The sequence below is a fragment of the Taudactylus pleione genome, unplaced genomic scaffold (genome assembly GCF_031769625.1).
Source record: "Taudactylus pleione unplaced genomic scaffold, aTauple2 ptg000757l, whole genome shotgun sequence".
NCBI classification, from domain to species: Eukaryota; Metazoa; Chordata; class Amphibia; order Anura; family Myobatrachidae; genus Taudactylus; species Taudactylus pleione.
Window position 1 is genome coordinate 686148 of NW_028285159.1, and position 12078 is coordinate 698225.

The window sequence follows — 12078 nt, forward strand, 5'->3', positions numbered from 1 at the left end:
GATGCAGTCTGCCAGCGTAGAACAGGCCCTACGAGGATATTACACCCATAAGCAATTACATAATTCCCTAACCTACACAAGCATAGACTGGTGTAGGCATTTAATTCATGCAAACTGATAGAAGATCGCTCTGGAACAGTCTCACCTCCTGTTAAAATCAACTTGTATAGAGTGATCAATCACCAAGTCTGCAGGACAAACAGGGTTTATCTTTTCTGGGTCACCTCCCAACCGCTTGACTGCATCTCGCATGGCCGCGAAATCCACCACTGCAGGGACACCTCTGAAAACAAGAATTGAGACATTAGTGACAATCATCATACTGCAACTAAACACAGTTGCTGGAAAACGGTGAACCACATTCAGAAACTATCTTCAATATCTTTTATGTATTTGTGGTCCATGTTAGGATAAGAACTTTTACAGCAAGCATGGCTACAGTTGGATATTTTGATTCTTAATAAGAAATACATTGGTACACATGTACTGTGCTTGTACCATGCCTGTAAAATCACTGTATGGCCCGCAATCCATAAACAATCTGTCACATCACGGGATGCACCCTGGCAACAGGCCATTGTCTCTAGGTCCGGACCTTGTTTTTCTGTCATCTATCCTGGCAGTACAGGATTCGGGTGCTCTCAGATTCAGGAACGGAGTTAGAAGTGCAGAACGGAGTTCACTTCCATCTTTGGAACATTGCCTCCAGTACATAAAAAGGAGTCACACCCAGCATTCCCCGATATACAATTAGTCTTTCTCTCCTGTTATATTTTCAACTTCCTCCTCTGGAAATTATTATTTGCCTTTTGATTGTATCTTTGACCACTCTCAGTTTGACCCATCCTGAACGTTCATTGACTTATCCTGCCCTAACACCAAATCTACCTGCTCACCTAGATATTAGACATTGAATTTAGATTCTGGACTTAGCTGCTGCCTCTACCCGTATACATTTGCTGGCCAGAACAGATAGATAGATCTTTTGCAAACATTTGCTGTACTGCCTACGTTTCAGATCTCAGACTTTAACCCCGAATCTCGCATGGATAATTGACTCTGGATTTGAATTCTACACTTAACACCTGTCTTTGTCATTTTGTATTCTTTGGAGTACCTGTGCACCATATCCCTATTTGTTTCATGGACCGATTCCTTCCTGGCTGCTACTGTTTGCACCTGTGTGTGAACCATGTCCAGCAGTATCCAGAAAGCATACAGTACCTGCACAAAAGGTGAGCAAAATATTAGTTTGAACCAGATTTGTGCCTTGCTGTATACTTCTGCAAATCAGTGCCTAAAATCTGAAACATGGAGTATTACTCACTAAACCCTGACACTTTTTGCGGTGTTATGGTTATATTTCAGTTCTTTAATTAAAGTTAAGAAGTGTGTATATTTTATGAACTACCAAAAGCTAGAAGAGCACAATTACCAGAGTATTGGTCTATGGCTTTTGCCTGGGAGCCCCTTCAGTGGAATAAAATATTATCTAATCCATTGTTCATTGGTTGAGAAAAGTGATGGACTGGCCGTATAAGTTTTCCACTCTTGCTTATAGTTGATCAAACAAATTACAGCAAAAAATATTCGGTACAAAGATTATAACAGGATTAAAATCGCAACAAAGGTTTTTATGGTGTAATCAAATGTTACCAATACAAGAAGAAGATGGTAATTACGTGAAGTCCTGCAGGATAACTCTCGCTGGACGAAACGGGACTTCAACAGTCTCATGCTGAGTGACTTTCCAGTTCAAGATGTTCTCAACATCCTTCCGTTTCACTAGAAATTCATCACAGTTCCTGATGGCGGATTCAAGGAGAACTCGAATGGAGAAGGGCAAACGGGCTGCAGAGATACAAAAAGACCTGCGTTAACCATAATGGAAGACACAAGAAGTTGTAACTCACTGGGATGAAAAATAATGGAAAGCAGAGATACAGGTTACATTACGTCACATTTATTGCCGTGAAATTGTGAATCACATGCAAATTCACATTGGAATAGGTTTGTGTATTATTTATGTGCATTTTATACTATTTGTATGGGTTTCAGGTTTTCAAAACATTCAAAAATATTTTGTTTCTCAAGCAAGAGTGCTATACACTAGTTGTTAGAGCTCCAGGCAATTCACATTCTAATAGTCAAAAGCTATAAATATAATATTCAACGTGATAATAGGTATTTTTTTTTTAAATGTGTCACATACCATATCTTGCATCATTTAACTTGTGGAGATTGAAATACTTATGATCTGGTTCAGCAGGATCGAGTGGCTCTACTAATTGCTCAAAGGGGTTGCTCATAATTCTTGTTTCAAGACCTGAAAAAAAGTTAATACATAAATTTGGCTCTTGCAGGCACACCATGGTCTAAATCTGCATTTATGGAATGTAAAAGTCATTCATTTGATGTGCACTGTTAAATCATGCCCTGGGATGGAACAGAGTGATTATTTATGTTATATATAGTCAAATAACGGAGCAGATAAACAAAAACAAGACAAATGAAATAAAATGGCACAGAAAGAGATGATGTCCTGGAGGTTAAGGGACTTTGGGTTTCAGCGGCTCTACAAATGCACAAGGTTAGACCACACGTCAAATGCAGTCATTTGTAATGCAGTTTTTAATCAAATGAAAAAAAAAAAAAAAAAAACAGAAAAGGAAGACAAGAGTATTGAAGTCATTGGTCATCCTTCTTTTAAAGCTTCAATTGAAGCTTTAATCTCACGCGGTGTCGATCTTTTGACTATCTAAATAGTGTAGATCTTTTACCCGTTAAAGTTGAAGACATGGAGAAAGGAGAGAATAAAATAAGAGGCTGCACAGAGAGCCATTGCTGTTGGACGTTCTCTGCTGGGAACTGGCATTGAAGTTGCAGGTGCTACCAGGTTTAGTGAAAACACGTGAAACATTTGCAGTGAGAGACATTATCGGCAGCATGAATACACTGCAACCTCCCGTTGGCAGCGAAGCATCACAAAACCCCACTAACAACTCATCCATTGGGAGCCGTCCATGGTACTGTTGATCTGGTGTACTCACTGGAGTGGGCAGACTAACAGCTGTTACTTATCGCACAAGTACAGGGTAAGGTGGCCAAAGAGTCTGGGTACGGCAAGATCATCCTCCAAAGAGGTCTGCTCCCTTTCGCAAAGGTTCACACTCAACCAGTGCCAGTAAGAAGAAAGAATACTGCTCGCACTACAAATATATTATAATAGATAGATAACACACACACACACATTGTTGTTAATCATTCCTTTTAAAACGTGCCAGGATACCATGCCTTCTATAAACATACCATTTTGTTAAGGTGCATCCAAACTAACAGTAGACAAAAGAGCACACATAAACCTAGTATCCTCACATAAACGCAGATTCATGTTTAGATAAACAGTCATTTCCTGAGCATGTCCAAAGCGAATCACGCAAAATATTACGCAAACTGGTGTATGTTCAGCCCTGCATTGTTCCCTTTGTGCTCATATCGTAATACCTGCATTTACTCATTTGTCCACATAGCAAGGGGCCACCACTTGAAACAGAGTTTGTCCAGAGACAGTTAGAGAACTGCTACTATGTACGAAAAGTGACATTATAAAAGACAATGTGGCACTGACTGTGGGTGTTGCATTACATTCCAATGAAATGGGAGCAACTTTACAAACCAGTCAAATTGTGGCGATCATTAAAAAAAAGCAGTAACCTAAAAAAAAAACTTCATATGTGACCACAAGCACTTGGCTGAGGCCACCCGGTCAGTCACAAAACAGTTTTCCTAGAGAAATACTTCACAATATTTCAGAAATAAATATCAAATGAAAAGCATCAAATTAGAGCAGATTCTGTTCAGATGTGGCCAGTCACGTTGTTGAAGTATGAATGATTAAAGAAGGCATATCTTTTTATTCAAGAATTGTTTAAGTCAGGCTTGTCCAACCCGCGGCCCGCGGGCCGCATGCGCCCAGGTCGGCTCGTAATGCGGCCCGCATACCTCTCAAGTGTCCCGGATTCAGCGGGATATTCACGATATGTCCCGCGTTTCCGGGATTGCTCACTGTAGTCCCGGCGCCCCCAGACCACGCCCCCACGCTCTCCTTCATTCACTGTGCCGCCAGCGTAATCACCAGTGGCGGGCTGGGCCGGGGGGCAGGGTGCCATGTGCCCCCCGGGCCGCAGCGTCATGCGGGCCGCGGGCCGGTGCAGTCTGTGTCACTGTGACACAGACTGCACCGCGTGTGTAGCGCTGACCGGACGGAGTCCGGTCAGCGCTACACAGCACAAACACACAGCCGCCGGAGCCGGCAGCTTTGTGTTTGCTGTAATCAGCAGCCACTGAGAGTCTGTCAGACTCTCAGCGGCTGCCGCTGCTCCCACTGCGGGAGCCATCTTCCGGCTCCCGCAGTGGGTAATGGGAGAGCCGTTGTCATGACGACGTCTCTCCCATAATGCAAAGCGGCCAGAGGAGCCGGTGGAAGCATCGGGACCAGGGGCGGGAGTTTCAGGTAAGTGGGTTTTTTTTATTTTTTTTATTAAGTCTCTCTCTACTAGGGGGGGGATTACTATGGGGGCACTACCAAGGGGGGGGATTACTATGGGGGTACTACCAAGGGGGGGATTTCCTATGGGGGAACTACCAAGGGGGGGGATTACTATGGGGGCACTACCAAGGGGGGGGATTACTATGGGGGCACTACCAAGGGGGGGGGGGAATTACTATGGGGGCACTACCAAGGGGGGGGGAATTACTATGGGGGCACTACCAAGGGGGGGGGGAATTACTATGGGGGCACTACCAAGGGGGGGGGGAATTACTATGGGGGCACTACCAAGGGGGGGGGGAATTACTATGGGGGCACTACCAAGGGGGGGGGGGAATTACTATGGGGGCACTACCAAGGGGGGGGGAATTACTATGGGGGGCACTACCAAGGGGGGGGGGATTACTATGGGGGCACTACCAGGGGGGGGATTACTATGGGGGCACTACCAGGGGGGGGATTACTATGGGGGCACTACAAGGGGGGGGACTACTACTACTGGGGGCACTACAAGGGGGGGGGACTACTACTACGTTACTGTTATTTTATTTTATGTGCGGCCCAAACCAAGTTTTCATCTTCTAATGTGGCCCAGGGAAGGTGAAAGGTTGGACACCCCAGGTTTAAGTAGTCTAACTTAGCAGGTGGTTTATTAAAACTAATGCTGTACCAGGGCCGAAACTAGGATTTTTGTCACCAGGGGCAAGACAGTAATTTGGCGCCCCCATGTAATTCCCCCTGCAGTAGTGCCCATATTGTAATGCCCCCATAGTAATGCCCATATGTTAATACCCCCATAGTAATGCCCCTGTAGTGCCCACCATATAGTAATGCCCCTGTAGTGCCCATGCTCCCATATTAATGCCCCTGTAGTGCCCATGCTTTCATAGTAATGCCCCTGTAGTGCCCATGCTCTCATAGTAATGCCCCTGTATTGCCCATGCCCCATAGTAATATCCCTGTAGTGCCCTTACAGTAATGCCCCTGTAGTGCTCATGCCCCCACAGTAATGCCCCTGTGGTAATGCCCCTGTAGTGCCCATGCCCCACTAGTAATGCCCCTGTAGTGCTCATGCCCCATTAGTAATGCCCCTTATTGCCTATGCCCCCATAGTAATGCCCCTGTGGTAATGCCCCTGCCCCCATAATAATGCCCCTGTAGTGCAGCTTATTAAAAAAAAAAAAAAACTTGCCTTGAACCCCGCTCCTGCATCCAGCGTTGCGTCCGGTCCACAGGCTGCTCCTTGGAACTATGGGGGAGATGTCATGACGTCTCCCCCATAGTGCCCGTGAGGAGAGCCGGAAGCTGGAGTTCGGGAGAGAACTCCAGCCTCCGGCTCCGGCTACACCGCGTCGCTGCAGAGAAGGAGCCGGGCGCCCGCTGGTAATAAATATTACCAGCGGACGTCCGGCTTGGAGCCTCTCTGCAGCGCCGGGCTGGAGGTCACTGGCACCAGGTACAGCGGCTCACCCAGTGCACGTGCACCTCCAGCCCCCCCCTAGTTGCGGCCCTGGCTGTACACAAGATATATTTTATGAACTTCTTACGAGTTCCATGTCTCAATTTGGAAATCAATGTGTAAAAGCACTAAACTGTTTGCTCAGCAAAAGACTAGTTTCTGTATTCAGGCTTGTTGCTGTAGTAAAACAGGGACAAAGTTCATGGCAATAGTAAGTTCTCTATTCTTCTCAGGAACTTTAAGCTTGAAAGAGGAGGAAAACACAAACATATAGAAAAACACAACAATAAAACAATGTATGCTGGGCAGATACATTACAATGTTATATCTCTCTGGGATTTATTACATATATTTGGGGGCAGATGTATCAAACATTATTGTAAAAGATTAAACAAATGTGAAAAAGCCAAGCACCTTCATGTATTAATGCTGAAACGTATCTCCTACATTAACTTATCAGCAATTTGTCACATCATCTACGCCGTAGACGGAACCATAGAACACAATGGTTCTTGAAGGCCACCAGAATGTTTTAATTTTTCCTGGAGGAATTTGCATGCTATAGTTAACAGTATCTTGAGCTGCCGTAATCTCTTTAAAAAAAAAAAAAAAAAAATGCGGGCAGTATGAATATGGATCTCTTCAGATCCCTCTACTGGCTCAGTCCTCTACCCCTCACTCTCGGTGTCTGCAAAGTAAAAAGTCAAGTATTAAAATAACTAATACAAAAATCTAAATTAAAATTATTAGATAAATTTTTTTTTTTTTTTTACTTACCTCTCCACGAAGCTCTGGATTATTATCATTTATTTATATGGCGCCACAAGTATTCCGCAGCGCCTTACATAGTACATAAACAAACAAATAGGTTGACCAGTGACTTACAGTACAATACAAGGGATGTAGTCTGGAACCAGACAGTCTAAATGCCGACCGCCGGCTTCCAGACTGCTTTATCCCGACTAGGGACGAATGACAGGTGTCTAAATCTAGACGCCTGTCATTTGCTTGACAGCTGGAGACCGGCGCCCGGCATCCCAATCGAGAGGATGCCGGGCGCCGCAGCAGACAGCCCCGGGGAGTGGGGGGGGGTTAGGTTTAGGGCTCCCGGGGGGGACTTAGGGTTAGGCACCCTCCCGGGAGGTTAGGGTTAGGCACCCCCAGGGGGAGGTTAGGGTTAGGCACCCTCCCGTGGGACTTAGGGTTAGGCAGCGGAGAAGGGGGGGGGGTTAGGTTTAGGCACAGGGGGGGAGGTTAGGGTTAGGCACCCCTAAGGAGGGTTAGGGGTTAGGTTAGTATATACTTACCTTTATGACGATCGGGATTTCCTCCTTTGTCGGGCAGCCGCTGTCGGGAATTGAACTGCCAGACATGCGGCCGGCGGTAATACATATCACACCCCAATACAATACAGGACGAGGACAAGGATAATATACATTGCTACATTAGCGACCAGAACACCCTTGGTCCCACAAATTGGTGGCATAGCACCTTTACAGCAAAGCAGCAAATACAATTATAAAGTCAAGTTTGAATGAAGCATTCACACAGTGTGTGAGAGATTGGGCAGTAAATAATGATGACGAGATATTACCAGCCACAGAGTAGGCTAAAAGGAAATACTGTAGTAAGGAGAGCTATTGGTTTGAGGAACCGATGTCCATAATTTAACTGTGTCCTCAGGTTTATTGGAACATATAAAACCTCTATAAAGATCAAACAACTGAACAGGATTATAATACTCCCCTCAATTAGTTCAATTACTTCTATATTAATTTCGTCAGTATTAATATGAACCACTAAGTATATAACAGCACTTATTAGTGTAAGTACATGCTATGTTGTAAAAATTGCATCCTGCACTAATAAGTGTTATTATATACTTAGTGGTTCATATTAATACTGACAAAATGAATTAGCTTTATTAAGCCCACTTTGCTGCATAAAAAAGCATGACTATATTATTCTAGGGGAGAAGCAAATTATCATCATTTGACAAAACCAGGACTACTGATCAATAGATACGTTATAATAGCTCAGCTTATTACAGACACCTTTCTACATGTAAACAAGAGAATAGAACTCGGAGTAGAATCAGGTGAGAATTTCTGAACGCCAGACTTGTTAGAAAAAATAACACAGCAGCGTACTAAAGTTGTTCATGTGCCAATGTATATTATTTGAATGGAAAAGTAGTCCAGAGAAATAACTATGGACTCTAATAGTGAATATGTGCAGTGTAGGCCTAATTCCGAGATTTATGAAATGCCGATATTTACGCAGATCAAGCAATTGTTTGCCACTGCGCATGCACGAATGCTGCACTGCGCACGTGTAGCAATTGTACTGCAATCATTCTATACAGAGGATTAACTTTCAGAGTGAGCGACAGGTAATCAACGTTTGGGGGAGGTAATGGGGGGTGGCAATGCAAACGCATGCCTGTCGGGATCATTTAAACTCTGTTATATGGGCGCGCATGAATTAGCCATTGCGATCTCCTTTGCAGCATGAAAACTCTCAGCGTGACAGGGGAGCCAGTGTTTGAGGCAGGTTAGACTTCACTTATAAGCCATTTGGCTCCCCGATCTGCATCGATGCTATAAATGTTTCCGCTGTTGTAAGTCATTGGACAGATCTGGGAAGGGAGCAGTGGGCGTCCCTATGCACAGCAGTAGCATATTTTAGCAACTGCGATTCTGCAAGAGATTGCAGTTGTGATTGCATTAGCGTATATCTCAGAATCAGGCACACTTCGAGCATAGGTGAAAAACAAAACAGGCACAGAGAGAAGGATCTAAGTTACCATTGTGTGCAGAGAAGTTAGGAAGAGTATAGAGAAACAACCACTGCATGTACTGTATGTCCATGACATGTGTTCCTATAATGTTCAAGATGTATAAGGTTTGTGAGAACCAAAGATAACAACAATAATGCATGGCCTCTGACTCAGCAGAAACCCAGCCGGGGCCCATCCCCTTTCCCTCTCACACAGGCCAGCACAAAGTACTCTGCTGTATCACAGATGGAGCTACACTTCTCAAACATAATCTCAGAAAAGAATCCAGAAGTAGTGATATGAAATTGTGCAAAAGGGCATCTTTTATGATGGCCTTTACACAGGAACTATTCAATCATATGACACATCAAGGCACGACACCACAGCCTCAATAAAACAAATGACAACTTGTATTCAACCTGTGTACATATATTTAAGACAAATGTGAGAGAGAGAAAAAAAAAAAAAAAAGAAGGCGGCAATCATATGATCCCGTGTCTCCAATCCAAGTGCTTGTCCCTCTGTGTGAACAAACAACTGCATTCATTAACATGTATGGCGGTACCCACAAATGTTTCCTTTATGGGACAAATGGCAACTTGTGAGGCCCCACGCAATATCTTAACTACCCCTGTTGCAGAACATAACATTTAAATACAGTGGCTGATGCAGAGCAATGCTGGGTATCAGCTTGTGTGTACACACCTGTGAACTACGTCATTCACAAATATACATATAGCGTTCACGCTAGGCTGTTTCAGCGGGGCGCCGCGCCTTGCCCTATTTCTGAAGACAAAACAGGGAAGCTTTTGCTATCGGCGCTAACAATAATATACTGCAAATTTACGTGTGTGCAATAAATAAAACAAAGGGGATTTTGTCATGATTTGATCAAAGCATTTAAGCCTGCAGCCCAGCATCAAGGGACCCCATTTTTCTGCAGGTCCCTAACACTAGCATATATGCCCAGCACATCATTACATTGCAGTGCTTGTGTGTACACACATCTGTGAACTACGTCATTCACAAATATATATAGCGTTCACGCTAGGCTGTTTCAGAGGGGCGCCGCGCCCTATTTCTGAAGGGCAGAAAGCACCCGCAGGTTGTCCTCCACCCGCTGGCCGCAGTGTCCCGTGGGTGGGGAAAACGTCAGAGCAGCGGTCACCGGCGGTGAATGAATGCCAGGCGCATCCATTCACAGTGACCGCGGCGCTTGGGGCCTGCCCGGCATGTCCGTAAGTGCCGGGCATGCCCCCAAGAGTGACGATAAGGGGATGCATTATAAAGACATGCCCCCTTTCATTGGCTACCCCCCCTTGTCAGGCACACGCTGAAGTGCCCTTACTCTAGGTCCGGTGCCCTGCCTGCCACCAGACCTAGAGTGAACACTATATATAGTGTCGACTGTGCAATGCAGAATGTTATGTGTATCTGCCAATGTGTACGGGGAACCCACCAACTGACCCGTACACTGGGTAACGGAAACTGCCGACACTGACATCACAACTGGGCGGGCATTTTAAATGCCTTGACAGCCATATTGAGCAGCCTATTGGTAAGTGGGTACGCTTATTAATCAGTTGTTTGGTCTGTGTGGATGGTTGGTTGACCGCTGGGTTGCTTGTGTACCAACAAGGATTAAAGCTTGTTTCATCCATTTTTCTTGAATCACCCCATTTGAGTATGTTGATAGTCTACTCCATGGTCCACCACCAACAATGACAATTATCTGCCATTTCGATATAACAATTGTTGACATATGTTGGTCTCTTTATATGATGATCGCATATAGAAATTTTTGTCCTGTATGGAATCAAAATCTCGGTTCTCTCGCTTAAGTGTGTACCCAGTATAATGCCGCATATCCACTTGCCGATTTAAATGAGCGATTGAACTCGAACGACATTGTTATCGTTCAAGCGCTCATTAATCGGACACAAATCGGGCATAAAAATGTCGAAAACGGCAAGCGATGCGCGCTCCCGCTGGTCGTTTTCGACATCAATCATTGCTTGAACATGCCGGTCATGAGAGAGGGTGCCTGCACTGAAAACATATCGTTCAGTGTCGGCACTACAGGGGATAAGGAACGACTGTACAATTGCAATGTTGTAATCGTACTGTCGTTACCCCATAAGCAAGTGGATACACACCTTAAAACTTAAGCCAGTTTGCAAAGTGTAAAGTTGCATGCCCAGAAAACAGGCCACAATCATAAACACTCATGCAGATTTGCACCTACAGAGGTGGGACAGGAGAGGGAAAGGGCAGACTGATACAGCTTTCACACTACAAGCAATAACCCGTGTTATTGCATATGAACACGCAGCAAACCTAGGTTACTGTGCAGAGTAAAAGGGCCAGGTTGAAATAAGCCGGATCAAGCGACCTGGCATTTTAACCCTTTTTACAAGAAATGTTAAACCCGGGTCCCGTTCACAGGATAGGAAAAGCCGGCGCTTGGAGATCTCCTCTCCAAGCACCGGCTCAGCACGTGATGGCGGTGACGTCATCGACCCGGCATTATTGCCGGGTTGGGCTGCCAGTCAGAAAGAGGTCTCAGCTGGGTCGCACCTGGGATGGACCTGTGACCAAAATTCCGGGTGCGACCTGGCAATCTAATGTGAAAGGGGTATAACATAGGACAAGAACAGTAAGGCTGTTTTTCTATATTTGAGAGCAAATGCAGACCACTACAGAGATGCATATACACATGCATTCTGTGTGTACACCTAAGAAAGCAGATTTGCAGAGGCAAATACAGAACACAGTAGTTTTTTTTTTTTTAATTAACCCATTAACCACTAAGGAAAAGATGAACCAAGCACTGCAGGAGTTCACATCAGGGAAACGGACAGGGGGTCATACATAAAAATCACCTCCTTATAACTGATGTCACTTGGGCAAAGGAGGGGACAGGGATTAATCCTGACATTACGCCGGACCAGCAATTAGGTCACCCCTTGCAGAACTTTTTAATAGCCAGTAACAAAGCACTTTCGTGACTATCGTCATCACCAAATTTGCTTTGCATCCCATAGAGGTGTGCAGAACAATTTGCGATGATGAGGTACCATATTCTACGGTGATGTAGATCACAGAGAACTGAAAACGGGCCTTAGAATGCTTATAGCGTAGAGAGCCACTAACTAAGATAAAGCAGTCATTGTGCTAGATGGTGATGCTTCTCCATTTTGATTACGGTGCCAGGGGAAAGACATGCGTGATCGGCTTGTCACATTTCTAGGTGACAGTAATTCTCTTTATAGACTGTAAAATAGTGGATTC

The 12078-nt window shown here is 44.8% G+C and overlaps 1 protein-coding gene across 2 annotated transcripts in view; it reads right to left on the reverse strand.

The window, feature by feature from the left end:
* Positions 1-12078, reverse strand: part of ACO1 (aconitase 1) — a 54536-nt gene that overhangs the window by 30756 nt on the left and 11702 nt on the right. For both annotated transcript variants that reach the window (XM_088457320.1, XM_088457321.1), the window contains exons 2-4: positions 2213-2326; positions 1683-1851; positions 146-283 (exon numbers count right to left, since the gene is read on the reverse strand). In XM_088457320.1, coding sequence (XP_088313446.1) covers positions 146-283; positions 1683-1851; positions 2213-2309 — 404 coding nt within the window. In that variant the 5' untranslated portion in view covers positions 2310-2326. The remainder of the gene's footprint in view (positions 1-145; positions 284-1682; positions 1852-2212; positions 2327-12078) is intronic.